This window comes from Solea senegalensis, linkage group LG17 (assembly GCF_019176455.1).
Source record: "Solea senegalensis isolate Sse05_10M linkage group LG17, IFAPA_SoseM_1, whole genome shotgun sequence".
In the NCBI taxonomy this organism is placed as follows: Eukaryota; Metazoa; Chordata; class Actinopteri; order Pleuronectiformes; family Soleidae; genus Solea; species Solea senegalensis.
This window is the reverse complement of record NC_058037.1, coordinates 18,669,264-18,684,486: the sequence shown is the minus strand read 5'-3', so window position 1 is coordinate 18,684,486 and position 15,223 is coordinate 18,669,264. Positions and strand designations below refer to the sequence as shown.

General features: G+C 40.6%; 1 protein-coding gene across 2 annotated transcripts in view; it reads right to left on the bottom strand.

Moving 5' to 3' along the window:
* The window catches only part of fam184ab (family with sequence similarity 184 member Ab), a 125,739-nt gene extending 110,516 nt beyond the window's left edge, over nt 1-15,223 (bottom strand). For both annotated transcript variants that reach the window (XM_044049505.1, XM_044049506.1), the window contains exon 1: nt 14,653-15,223. In XM_044049505.1, the coding sequence (XP_043905440.1) occupies nt 14,653-14,811 (159 nt within the window). In that variant the 5' untranslated portion in view covers nt 14,812-15,223. The remainder of the gene's footprint in view (nt 1-14,652) is intronic.

Genomic DNA, 15,223 nt, shown 5'->3' with positions numbered 1-15,223 from the left:
TTACATTAACCCCGGCGACTGCCACTTTCTGCAGAAAACATGGCCTGACTGATGATTTACAAAAAATGTATTGTTTCCATGGCAACAGGAGATAAAGTGAGCAAGGCCGTGTCTCTCCTACTCCCGTTTTCCACTTGTCATTATTTTCTTGACGGCAAATAAAAACACACTTTTCAATTTGAACTAAACTTCCTCTACAATAATAATCTCAAGAGTGTCGGCTTATCTTTTTTCTTCTTTTCCTCTCATTCTTTGCTCTTTACAGTGGCCCCAAATGTCCCCTCAGGGATCAGTTTAATTTTATCTTAACAGAGAGACAGACAGAGGGCCGGCTGAAGTCAGAGCCAGAGCCGCTGTGGCTTGGACGTCCTTTACCTTAAGGGAAGGACAAACAGATAAACAGTGAATTGGAGAGAGGACAAGAAAAAGAGACAAGTAAACAGGCCTGCCAATTTTAGAAAGAGCCAAGACGAGGCAAAGTCTTCAGGGAACAAAAAAGAAAAAAAGGGAAAGACTGAAGGAAACAAGGACTAAAACTACTTATCAAACCATGTGGTCAATATGGACTCAGACATAGAGTTTGATAATAGGATGATAAATATCTATAGGCATTGTTTTAAATAATTGTCATAAAAAGTCTCACAATATGCAGACGATTCCTTTCTCTTCTCTATGTGTCTCTGCAAACATGTCCTTGTTCAAGTCATTGTAATTTTTCAATTCTGACAGCTGTCTGTTAAAGATGCAGAGATGATCTAAAGTTGGTGTCTGCAGAAGTTACCGAAAGTATTTAGCAACGAATTACTGAATTCAGGGCTAACTCTCAACTAGAGTTGTTCTGATTCCAATACCAGTATCGGAAATGCCTAAAATACTGCCGAAAATGTGGGCATCGGTATCTGTGAGTACTGGAGTCCATGCACCGATCTGATTTATAAGAGCTCTGTTAGCTGTGACACGATTCTTCTTCGCCACTCTTGAAAAACAGTTGCGCTTGTGCTGTTTTAGAGGTGTGAAGAAGAACTGATCACCCGACACCTGTAGACAAGGAGCTAACATTAGCTCATCATGTCTGCGGTTTGACAGTATTTACCAGTTAGCTCCGTTAGCGTTGTTAGCTGCGCTAGCTCCGTTAGCGCGCTTACAGTCAAACTGGAGCGGCCTGTTTATTAAACGGAAAGAGCAGCGCGACAACTAACCAGCGTATGTATGCCTCTGTTTTTAAAGTTTAGCGTTACTTCAGAGACTCATTTTAACAATCTGGAGTCATGTAAAAATGATGTCACGCGCGTCCTTTCCCGGTCAGTCGTCATGGAAACATGAAGCTCTGCCAGTGCTGCGGTGTTTGGACCAGAGTCAAAACAAACGTACAAGCTGAAAAATGAAATAACATATCACTGGTAAAAATAAATGGTGTCCATTTGCTGTATTCGTTCATGTTTTACAGAGGTTTTAACCTGAGCCAAACCTTACCACCAATGATGCAGGCGTAGTATGATATATTTTTTTTTAGCACAAGTATCGGAATCATTGTCGGGAGGGAAAAAATGGTATCGGAACATCTCTACTCCCAACACAATTACTAAAAGACAATGTGAAGTTTTTGATCGATATTGGAAGTTTTAATCGCTAACATACCTTACAAAGACCAAGTTTCCCCTTAGTGACAAGTTTGACCAGACGCTACAGTAATACAGTATAGGATTGGCTCTCTGGGTCCCCCTACAGGAAGTGAACATGTGCTGTAAAGTAGAAGTTTGTAGTTCTTTTCGTGGCATGAACCTGAAACCAAAAGTTAAACACAGTTGTAGCACGGCTCGACTCTGCGTGGTTTGGGTCGTTTTCCATTACTTCATGCTACCGCCTCGACGTGGGCATTGTACTGAATCATTAGAATCAGTTCATTAAAAGAGATTTGTTGTGATTCAGCTCACGATCGCCGGCTTTCAGCAGACCTCTAGACATTTCCTTTGCTAAATGTTGCCAGATTAACACAATGTTATCAGGGATTTTAAAGATCTACAGTTCGCCACTGTTTGCTTTGATTCTCGTGTCGGACGAGTCGCGCTAATGACTCTTCCAGTGATGACACTCCCGGACCGATCAGTGAGCGGTAGTCTGTCGACGTCACATTTTAGTATCAGCTCAGCTCGCTTGGAACCTCGTCAGAGCAGTACCAGTATCACTGATGGAAAAGCAAATAAAACAACACATTTTCTTGCCATTCACTCAGTTAGGAGTTGATGTCTCATTAAAATAATCTAAAGTATGTTGCTTTAAGTTTACAAGAGAGGAATACGTTTGGAAAACTCTTTGTGGGCATAACTTTTTCCCCTATTCATCAAATCCTCCCTACTCACTACCAACTATCCAACTACCACTGCTTTATTCTCATTTATTCTGTGATATATCATCTACAAGCCACACAACCCAGCCAATACTTTTAACTGTTTTTATAACCTGAATAATAACCCACTGTAGCATCTGAGAGACAGTGACTGTTAACATTTGGAAGCGGCGATTAAACCTTGCTGGGTAAAAAGTAACGACAGTATAATGACAGTGTCATAGAGTGAAAGTAGATGCGTTGTGTGGAGGCAACAGCCTGTAGCTACATCTGTTCCTGCGTCTGAATGATGCTCTTGTTAATGCCTTTTTTTTTTTTTGGGTTAAGTGCGAGTGAGCGCGGCTTCTTTGTCTGTCGCTCTCATCAGGAACGAGAAACAGAATCCAAGTGAGTTAAGACAGGTCCCTGACGGCCACGTAACACTCACACTGCTGCCAAGAAACACACCAGAAATTTGACTGTAGCCTCAGAAATCCTGCTGCTGCTGCTGCTGCTGACAATGTCTGTCAGAAATAAAAAAGAAAAAGCCTCCTTTCCCTCGTTAAGTGTGTGGGCCGGAGTCGAGATAGAAGGTCTAGACGGTTTCCAGTTCAACATACGGTGTATATATACAATTTTAATATGAATCTATATTGTACAGTATTTATAAATGATAAAACATCCCACGCTTCCAAATCCATGCTGATTTGTCTGCGCGACGTTCACCGGGGTTCGAGGAAGAACAGAAGAAAGTCTCATGTAAAATGAAATGGACGGGGAGAAAGAGAAAGTGGGCCAACACTTGTCATTAATGATGGATTGTTCATGGATTTTTTTTTTTCAGCCAACCGCTTGCAGCCGTGTGCAGATGTATGGATACAGGTGCACATCCTTTTTAATTTGTGTGGGAGCTTTGCCTCGTGTGTTGCACGAGGAAGTAAAAGTGAATAAAAGGGATTTTTGGGTGAAGTCGAGGTGAGACAGAAAAATCCACACGGCCGTAGACTGTTGTGACACACAGATAAATGTAGACTAATTAATTATTAGGCTGATTAATTGAGGCAATTCTTTGAAAATATTCACCATTGGCTGATTATTATTTCATGAAGACAATTTAATTTAAGCAATTTTGTGAATTATGTCTTATTATTGACCCCTTGGGAAATTGCCATGGGAATAATACATTACTCCTTATATAGACATCCTGGGGGGAGGGGTGTTTATAGGTCACATCTTCAGGCTTTACAACATGTGTTTTTTTCATCTTCAGATTTGTTGTTGAGTAAAAATTACGATTCATTTTTATATCGCTTTAAAAAAACAAAAACAATGGGAGTAGCGATAATTGCGCAGAAGTCACAAAATAAAACCATTTTGGGAGCAAAGAAACCAAAAAATATTCCCATTTAAGAAGCTGAAACATCAGTATTGAATTGTAATTTAGTAATTCATTAAAAATCAACTAATTGAATAATCACTGCAGTCCCAGCTTAAACGAGACATTTTTACATTTCGACCCACTGGATCCAGAAGAATCCACATTTGAATTTTATAATTGGTACTTTCCATGTTAAATTTAAATTGCTATAAAATCCAGTCTGATTGTTAAGTGTCTGGTAGCAAATTTTCATTCAAATCGGATGAATTTTTGATATTTTTTTACATTTTTGCCCATTTAAAGAGAGACAGATGTATAGAAAATGTGACATTTTGACAGTAAATTCTTATGAAAACATACTTGGGTGATCATCTACCCAGCACAAAAAAATTCTGATTGATACCTCTGTAGAGAAAGATCTGTAGACAGGAAGGTGTTAACAGAAGGAGAAACGTACAGATAGATTTGTGTCAATACTTCATGTCTCTTTTTGGTGGCGCTTATCAGAGGAATGAAGGTACTTTCAAAGACGTTGAGCTATTTAGGTGTATTATGTTTTTACAGGGTTCCCACGGGTCCTTGAGATCCTTGAAAGTTTATGAAATTGATCTGTGTTTATCAAGGGTTAGACGTGGGTCATTGAAAGTGAATTTCGTGCAGGAAAGAAGTTAAGGCGATATTAAGGTAAATGTCTCTCTTGTTTGTTGTGGCGCCACCTACTGTTTCATGCGCTGCGTTGCTTGATGTCCGTAGACTACGTGTCGTGGACACCGTCTCTCTCCGCTGTTGACGCGAGATTCCGTGCGGAGCGATGAGCAAGTAAAGCTAAGCAAGAGAGAGCAAATGACGACGTGATGCCGGGGAAATGAAAAAGATCTCTGTCTCACCAAAGACAAATGACAAAGACTGACTTTGAACCAAGATCCCAAGGACATTCACTTGTCCACAAGCAGAGTGCGCTGCAAATCGATAAAAGTGGACGCCGTCATGGACGAAGACACTCTTACAAGTTGCCCCCCACATCTTAAGCTGTGACAGCAAACTGGGTCCTTTAAAGTCCTTGAAAAGTCCTTGAATTTGATGTCAACAAGGTGTGGAAACCCTGTTTCTCACGAAACAAAGATTGCCACTAATTATTCAACGGAGACGTTCTGAGATTATATTTAACCGTAACATTTCCAACATTTGGTGTTTGTGCTGAATAACTGAATGAACATTATCGTCCCGTGTTGGTCAGAAAAGAGAAAATGTGCTTCACTCGTCTATTGTTTCTATTCCAATGGCGTGGTCGTGTTGTACAATCAGCTCGGCACAGCTGCTGTTGCCCACAAGCTGCTTCCTTTCAATTCAGCCAAAAAACAGGACTGGAGGCTCTCACTCTCTCACAATCCCATGCAGACCCGACGCTTGTTTCAGGCAATTTGTGGCAAGGCAGTGATGAACTGCACCTTCACTGCTGGACTCTCTCGCAGTCCTGAAGGAAATATCTCCAGCCTGTTCTTTGTTTCTTCATGTTTTTGTTTTTTACTCGGACAAAAAAATCTCACCAGGCTCTGACAAATTCATCTTTCACTGCCAATCAACAAATGACCGGAGGGGCTTTTAGGCTTTCAGAGCAGCCATTCCCAGACTTTAAGAGCTGCCGAGGCCCCACTGTGAAATCTGAAGATCGCCTGAAGGTCCACACCCGAACCTGAAGTCATGACTCTGATGAACACGCGAGACCAGGAACGAATAATTCTCACATAAATATTATAGTTTTCATGTGAACATGGGGAAACAAATGCAGTGCAGATTAATAATCTGTCCACTTCCAACACATGCATGTGGTTGTTACAGCTGGATTTCATGTCACATTTCAAAGGTGTAGCTTAACAACAAAGTGCGTAATTATCCATCGACATAAATAACACTCTACAGTACAAATACTGTAATGTTAGGCCTGTATGCTGACTTAATGTCACAATACTTATATACTGTATATAACTGGGGGGAGGAGTGGCTCAGTGGTTAAGACCGGTACCCTGTGTGCGAAAGGCATCATGGTTGCAAGTTCGACTCCACCCCTGGCTGATTGTACTCAATTCCATTGTAAGTCGCTTTGGATAAATGACATGTAATGTAATAACTTGCTATACTAGGTCAGATAAAAGAACAATAACATCGTTTAAACTGAATGACTATGTTTTATTTCTTTAATTTCGGAAAACTTGATTACAAAACTGAAAATTAAAAATAAATTTTTGCGTATTTATATTTAATTATCCACCTGCAGTATCATCACGGCCCACTAGGGGACCACGGTCCACACAGAAGCGCTGGTTTTGAAATGAATTTAGTTTCAGTGTAAATAACCGAAGGCAATGAAAAAACAGGGCAAGGTTAAAAAAAACAACAGGAAAAATAGCTCTTATGAGATGGCTTTAGTCTCGTATTCTCACAGCCAATCACGTAGTGACGACGTCTCGTGCGTCACCTGTTGCTGGGATGTGATTGGCTGCGGCCGGAGTGAGGAGTAAAGTGGTGAAAAGGCTGCAAAACCGCTGAAACACCAAGGTCAAACATTAAGAATGACTCATCAAATCACCCTCACTGCACCCTACACATCTACAGGGACACCCTACGTGTGTGTGTGTGTGTGTGTGTGTGTCAACAGGCATGTTGACAACAGTTTATTTTTACTGAATAGTGCTTAAGGCCAATATGCCCCCCACTACCACTCCCCATGGTTCAGTCCATCTGTGAGTGTGTGTGTGTGTGTGTGTGTCGGTGTATCTTAATGAAATCTGACCAAAAAAAAAAATGGTGACAATCAGTGAGGGAGTATCCTGCAGAGGTTAATAAGCTGTATTCCTCACAGCAGCAGCAGCAGCAGCAGCCGCAGACGGTCGCACACACACGCACGCAATCAATCTCCTGTGTGTTTTCATTCACCTGTTTTATATTTAGAGATTACTAACTCTAAATTCAGGCCTGCAACGCCCAATCTCTCCAATCTCTGCTGTTTGTCACCTCCAGAAAAGACTCCCGCGACTCACACACAGTGGCATCAGCCGCCAACGCCGCCGCCGCCACCGAACGCCCTCGCACTTCCTGTTTTCTGCGATAAATAACAGCTCGTAATGAGATGTCACTCAGGCCCTTTTTTTTCTTCATCCCATCTGTCCTGCATCATTTACAACACACACACACACACAAACGGAGCAGCTCACCAAATTTCAAGACAACAATCTGAATGTGTCTCTTTTTTTTTTTTTGCATTATTCATCTTATTAAATACCAGAAGAGACGAACCATAATTGAAGAATAGGGGTGTGAATCACAGGGAACCTCACGATATGATACATGCTTCACAATACCAATAATACCACGATACAACGATTCTGTCATTATCGATATATTCCGAGACAATCATACAGCTACACATCACGATACCTAACGCTATACGCTAACGAAACGCTAACGTGAAAAGTCAAAAGTGCAGGATTTTCTCAACATAGGGGTCAAAGGTTTCTCCACCTTCTTCTTCGTCCAGGTAACTTCCACCCCAAGTTTCCCCTCATTCATTTGAGCAGCGCCACCGTGAGGAGACATGAAGTAGTGACGCTGTAATTTGTTCATTAAAATAGCGATATTTGACCTGACGTATCGATTATCGTATCACACGAGGAAGGATGACGATATAACGGCAAATAGATATTTTGACCCACTCTCAATGAAGAAGATCTGAAACTAGTGTGTAAATCCATAAACTCTACAGAATCAGAATTAGCTTTAAATTACACACTATTAATCCCCAGGATTAAATTGTGTTTGTTACAGCTGCTCCGACCAAGAAAAGAAAAATTTTAAATATTCATAACCTATAATAAAGGAAGGATAATTTGAGTATAAAAGAGAAAAATAAGAATTTTATAAAGTAGAAGTTGAAGTATCTACATATGTGTCACAATATGCAAGACTGAATACTTCTTAAATGCAAATACTTTCTGGTTTCTTTGCTCCATTTAACAGAAATCATTAAAGACATCATCATTTCCAGGTTTGATCAACAATTTACGACTTCTGACGGCATTTTACGGACCAGACAAGTACTCGAATAATCGAGAAAATAATCGTCAGATTAAACGATTATGAAAATCAATCATGAGCTGCAGCCCTAGACAATATAATATACAGTATATAAACAGAGCAGAAAAGATAAGATAAAAAATAAGTTAAATAAAATAGGTTTAACCTGCTATGTGCATGATTAAGTGTTGCAAATAAATGGAGCATAATTGTACACAAAACTGTGTATTATTGGAATTACCGACATTTCCGCATTGGCTTCTCTTTCTAGACCTAAATTCAGCCCACAGTCTTCACCCAAATACCAATAAAAAAAACATACTTGACATTTTTGATAGTTCTGGCATGAATTATATGTATTTTAATCTAAAAGAATTAAAGACAAATACACAAGTGTAACACAAAGTGTAAGCTTTAATTCTGAATGAGTCATATCACACAGTCAAATCCCCATCAGCCCTCGCTACAATCCCAAAGTCTGGAGTCGTGTTGCTCCAACCATCTGCTCTCCAACCCTAACCAGGCTACACAGATCACTGCACTACCACCCCTGGATTATGGCATCGACTCTCGCTCACACACACACACACACACACACACACGGGCATGTTGGATTTCATGCTGCTGCCAAGTGATGGTGTGAGTGTGGCTTCAGCAGTATTTTTCAGCCTGTGTTTTCATTTAACACAAGATACAGACTCGCGCTTTCATATTACACGGTATTAAATTAGATGTAGCACAATAGAGTACCATCAGCAACTATTTTCACATATTTCATTCATAAGACTCTATTATACGTGATAAGAACAAAGCAGTGAGACTGATCAACGTCTACTTACATCGTCAGACAATGACATTACAGGGATGTAACACTCTGAGGTGGAGTTGTATATACAAACTTATACTAAGTCAAACATAACAGACGACCTGCACTGAGAAACAGACGGAGCAGCACGTCAGAGCTCAGAGAAACAGCAGCAACCAGATTCAGTGTATGAAATATACATCAGCTTAGTGTACACTACCCTGAGAAAATGTTCTCTGCAATAACTTGCTAATGTAGCTGCTAGTGTATCCGTTAGCTGCTAACGTAGCTGCCAACTACTACTGTAGCTTCTAGCTTCTACTATATCTGCTGTTGTTGAAGCTACTGTTAGTACCTACTGTGGCTGCTACCTGCCAATGAAAGTGCTATATAGCTGCTAACTGGTACTGTAGATGTCAGCTGCTACTGTATCTGTTAGTTGCCAATGTGGCTGCTATTATACTTGCTAAATGTGGCTGCTACTGTAGTTGCTACTGTATCTGTTATATTGCTGCCATTAAAGCTGCTAACTGCTACTATAGCTGTTGACTGTTATATATTAGCTTATATCGTAGCTGTTAATTGCTACTGTAGCTGCTAGTGTAGCTTCCAGCTGCTATTGTATATATAAGCTGCTACTGTAGCTGCTATTACAGCTGCTATTTGCTACTGTAGCTGCTGGCTGCTACTGTACATGTCAGCTCCTAATGTAGCTGATGTTTTTGGCTGCTGACTGCTACTGTAGCTGCTACTGTATATGTTAGCTGCTAATTGCTACTGTAGATGTCAGCTTCTACTGTATCTGTCAGTTGCCAATGTAGCTGCTACTGTAGTTGCTGCTGTAGCTGCTACTGTATCTGTTATATAGCTGCTAATATATACTATATAACTGCTACTATAGCTGCTAACTGTTACTGTACGTGCTTCTGTAGCTGCTACGTTATATATTAGCTTATATTGTAGCTGTTAATTGCTACTGTAGCTGCTAGTGTAGCTTCCAGCAGCTATTGTATATATATATATATATATATATATATATATATATATATATATATATATATATATATATAAGCTGCTACTGTAGCTGCTATTATAGCTGCTAATTGCTACTGTAGCTGTTGGCTGCTACTGTATATGTTAGCTGCTAATTGCTACTGTAGCTGCTAGTGTAGCTTCCAGCTGCTACTGTAGCCACAAAATGCTACTTTCACTTCCAGCTACTTCTGTAGATGCTAGCTGCTTTAATTTCTCCTTATAAAAATATGTGAAAACGTGAAAATGAAAGGAACAGTAAGAGCTGGACAAAGTAAAGAAGACTGTGCCCTACTGGTGAAAACATGAAGTGCAATAACATTTTCTTTGGCAAATCAGAAGAATATCAAGTTTCACTGTCTTCTGGCTAACATTAAAATATAAAAACACACCACAATGATACTTTCTGTGCTTTACCTCCATTTGAACATGTGTGATTATAATGTGGTGCTGCAGCATGAACACACACACACACACGCAGTATTTCACGACATCAATCTCTTTCAATCTCCTCGTTCAGACACACATAGAGCTCAAAGGTCTATATCTGGGTCACTTCAACATTAAAGTCAGTGAGGCATTGCTGATAAAACACACACACACACACACACACTGGAGGCTGGGTAATACATGTCCCATGAAGCCGCCTCCTGACTATGCAGAATGACACGCTGCCCTCTCTGTTTCCCAACACTCTGACATCAACCTCAGTCCTAAATCAGTATGGACAGGCGACAGAATCAGTTTCATTCCTTTCCGTATTTAAAAAAACCCTCTGACCACTTCTCATGCTGCACAGCCATGGCTGTGAATTATAATTCATATAAAACTTGTTGCCATGGCAGCAAAAGCCCTACATTGTCTTGTTTTTGACGGAGGCAAAAAAAAAAACCCATCAGAGGGTGTAAGTAACTTCCAAAGGAAAAGAAACAACAGCGAAATCCACGTAGAGCACAGAGTACGACACAAAGAGCCTCAAAGCAGCTTTGTGGAATTAAAAATGACTGCAAGAAATCATAAATAACGGACGCAGCGAACAACTCGTGCGGGGAAATTCAGTACCGAAGGGAGAATTGTGATCAATAATTGATTTAGTGACTGAACATGAACTCCCAGTAAAAGTTACACAGTCGATGTTTGCGGATACCGTTATCAATCTAATACGTTTGTTTCACAGATTTTTAACTACTAAGCCACATTCATTACCCTTAAAAAAAAAAAAAATCCAACTGTCTAACAAATATTCTATTCTATAGAATATATTCTATATTTACTAAAACCTAGCCAGAAATATTGAACTGGGGAAGAGAGGAATAATAAGACAGGATCCAATCAGACTGAGGTCTCTGCGAGGTACAGAAGGACACGTGAGGAGTCCACATGTGGTCGAATTTTTACGTACGATATTACGGAAGACAAAACCCTTAGTAAACCACGCGGAGCCAAACTCAAAAACAAAAGGAGAAAACACAACGCACCTGAAGCGACATTTGGAGGCGGAGTCATCCTGAAATCCAAAGCTAACACACTAAATTACAAATTTCTATCATTTATAACAGAATTTGCTGTCAAAATAAGCTAGGCCCTTGCCTAAAGTACATATAACAGACTTAACCTAAGGCTACACAAACTAAGCAACTTTTATTTTAAGCAAATACACACTTAAACAAACTCGGACAGTCGTTCTGCCAATAAAACCTCCCGATTGCTCCATACTGGACCGTTAAATTAGGCCAGTCAAAAATATGGATGAAACATTCAGATGCCATGATCACTCCGGAGTCGTGGTCATGTGGCAGCGAGCTGGATATCAATCAGGCTGCAAAGTGTCAGGGAGCTTTTTCAGGGTCGCTATTTATTCCCGAGCACACAGCTCCGAACTCCGCAGGGATCAGCGGTCAGCGCTGGTGGACGGACGTGAATGCCAATTCCTCAGCTTCACTGTGGCCTCAAAACAGCCGGGAGAGTGTGTGGGAAACAGTCACGTGACCGGACTGTTGTCTTAGCGGGCGGACACCGTTCCTGGGTTAAATACTCAGTGATACTCTGCTTATTTTTCATATGATAAACACTTAACTCGCTCTACATCTTCATAAACACCAACATTCTAATGCATTGAATTCAATATTAATGTTTTAGTGTTAAAACACAACCATATAGAAGTGCATTAATCCTTGGCAGCGCTTTTTCAAAAGGCATGAGAGTCCTTTTCCTCGTCTGTCCCAGAAAACTAGTGACGCAGATTGCTTCAAATGTCGTTTTGTGCATTTTTAATATTCTTTTTTTTTTCCCCCCCAGTAAGCCTGATGAATGTCGTTTGGCATTTTTTCTGTGCACATTTCTTATTATCTGAAGGTCAAAATACATGTATGTGGCTAAAATAATCTATATATATATATATATATATATATATATATATATATATATTATGGTATTATTGTTCATTCTGCATAAAACAACAGCTACGTGTAAACTATAAACACTTTTTTAGTCACATTTCAGTCAGTTTTAAGAGATATTGCCACAGATCATGAAACCTGGTGCTCACTAGGTTTATGTGTAGTCTGGATTAGTTTATGGATTATATTTTATATGAGAGTTTAGGGGAAAATTACATTGCACATTATTGATTTACCAGCTGTAAAAAGCTTCAAGCATCAATCACAGCTTATGAAAAATGTTAAATGAATTGGCTTTATTTACACTTAAAGCTTGGGTCTGTAAATTGGGAAAGGCTAGCAATAGCCGGCTAATGCAACAGATAAATGATCCCACCCCCTTTCTGTAGGCCCTCTCATCAAAGCTCCGCCCCCCAAAAAACACAAAAGATGTCGTTCTGTGAATTTTAGCAGCACTTAATGACTTTTTTTTTTTCCTGCAGCTCGGGAAAAATAGAACATGACGTCCATTTTAGAAATGATGTTAAAATTATTAATGGAATTATTTCCAACGTATGTCCAATCATATGTTTTTTTTAATTTGCTAAATGGATCGTTTTACATTTAGATATTTAAAAAATTACGTTTTCGTTACGTTTATGGAAAATTACATTACGTACAGTAGCTTTAATGATTCATGCCTTATTTTCTACTTGTTGGAATCTGAATGTTTTTCTGTCACAGTGCGGTTTATAATTCGAGGAGGCAGGAGTAGGTATTTCATTTGTTGTTTGAAACAAAACAAGGAAAAATGTGCGTGTGTGTGTGTGTGTGTGTGTGTGTGGCTGTTAAACACTGTGGTTGCTGTACTGCATGTCTTAACAGGGGGAAGAGACTTCTTTCATTTCAATGTGACTTTAAAGAGACTTAACACACACACACGCACACACCTTGCCCAAGGCTGCTGAATTATGTTTTTTTTTAACGGCCTCCACTTCCTCAGCACAAAGAGATATAGTGAGAGCACAAATCTTTAGCTCAGAGTCTGTAGCGAGTCCTTGGAGAAGAGCTTGAGGTGTCGAATGCTTCGGTAACACAGAGGAGGAGGAGGAAGAGGACGAAGAGGAGGAGGAGGAGGCAACTCCACCTGGAAACACAGGGGGCTCATGCAGCTTCATGGTAATGACCCGCCGGAGCCACAAACACGCGTTCGACCACCCTGATTAAACGCAGCGGTGGAGAGGTTTCGCCGCTCTGTTAGAAGTTTGAAACCCTGTCATTTTTGCCGAGTGAGAGATGAGAGCACTGAGCCAACGGGGGCGAAAAAGGAGAGGGGAGAGAAACATATGAAATGCCCTTGAAAGCACAGGTACAAGAGGTGTACAACAAGTACTCTTTATGAACTCCTGGATCTGATTTATAGGGATTAAAACCAGATGAGTATATCTGCCAGATATCGGTCAAAAATCACTGTATCTATTATTGGTAAAAAGGATAAGAGCTCATTTCAACAAATAAATACTTCACTAAGTACATCCTGGAAGCATCACTGGACTCAATTTTGAATGAAAAAAGGCAGAATATGATGTGATTTTTGTGGAAAAACATTAAATTAAAGCAGCAGCAGCATTTTATCCGAGTCATGTTGTGGCCTGTCCCTTCCTCTCTTCATGAGAGCATGTTGTTTGTTTCCCAGTTGGAGTTTTGTGTTTTTTCAAATGTCTGCAACAAAAGCATCATCTGTGTTCCCCATAAAAAGAGGTGGAAAAAAAGACAGATCAGGTTGTGGTACATCCTGATCTGGACCAGTTCTGGCATCCAGCCTTCTCCAGTAATACATATTATGTTTACAATGCACTTTGGTTTGGTAGAAGTAAAGATAACAGGCTGGAAAATGATGAATGTGTGTGTGAAAGTGGACTTATAAGATGCAACAATTTAAATTCAGCGCACACATGATCTAAAAAAAAGCAACAGGAGAACTGCATGAGGTGCATTTAAATAAGCAAATAAGGGGAACCTGCAATATTATGCTTATCTGTGACTGCCAGTCAAAACCATTGCTGTTCGCAGGGAATCAAAGTTTGGAGAAAGTTCCATATTTAGCTGCATGGATATTAATAAAAGCCCCCGATACAACATTAATATGAGCAAGTAAAACAAAATGCCTGCACAGCCTGTGGTGCTGTTAGTGATTAATGACTGAAACTGATTAACGTTGTAGCTAATGACTCGTTATTGATGGATGCAGCATCAGAACAGACCGGGTTCGCCTTCGGGAAGCTGGTACCTCTCGAGCGTGGCAAGAGGAGACATCCACGCCAAAGCCCGTTTAAGAATTTCACATTTTCCCACTCATTGTCCTTTTTAAAAGCCAAACATGCTTGTGTTGCTGGTATGAACGAATGATCATAATAGGGAGAGGGGTCCTCTGAAATTCGGCGTACAATTCAAGCGCGAAGCGTCACGCGTGTCGATTAAAATCGAACTTTGATAATTATGTGAAGTGGTTTTCCCTTCATCGGTATGCAGCAGAGGTGAGCAGCAAAATCGGCCGAATTCCTAAGGGAGTTTCGTATCTTCTCCTCGCACATAAAACGACTTTAAAGGGGTTAAATAACCCAGAGGTTGTGGAGCGGAGGCCGCATCAATCACTTCTTACCTTGGTTAGCTGTGCGATCTTCTTGCTCATCTTCAGGTGCAGGTCCTGGGTATATTCCATGGCGATGCCGGACTGAAAGCTTGACGCCGTGGACGAGTTAAATTTCCCCTGACCGACGGGGCAGTAATACTGCTGCTGCCAACCAGAACCAGTCGCCATCTTCACTATGATGCTCAGTACAGATACTGGTAGTAATATTAAATAATAATACAAAAAATGTATTTAAAAACCCGCACAGTGCTACTGAGGCGAGCAGCGGAGAGAAACGGGACAGTGCCGGGTTTTTCCCCGAGTCACAAAAGACCAAAAATATCAAAAATCTGACATCATTTGAGCCAAAAGAGTGTCAAAAAACGATTTCATTTTGGCTTGTGTCCGTTTAATTACACACCATGAGGTGGAAGTGTGTGGTCTTAAGCCCCACAGACGTCAACTGCTACCATCCTGTGGTGGCCGCCTTCAGCGCTCCGAGGTGCGGGTCCTCGCTGCTGTCACCTGCCGCGGATGTGGAGCTGCTGTCGGGCGGCTTGGCTTCGCTCGCTCGCTCCCGGTCGGTCGGTCGGTCGGTCAC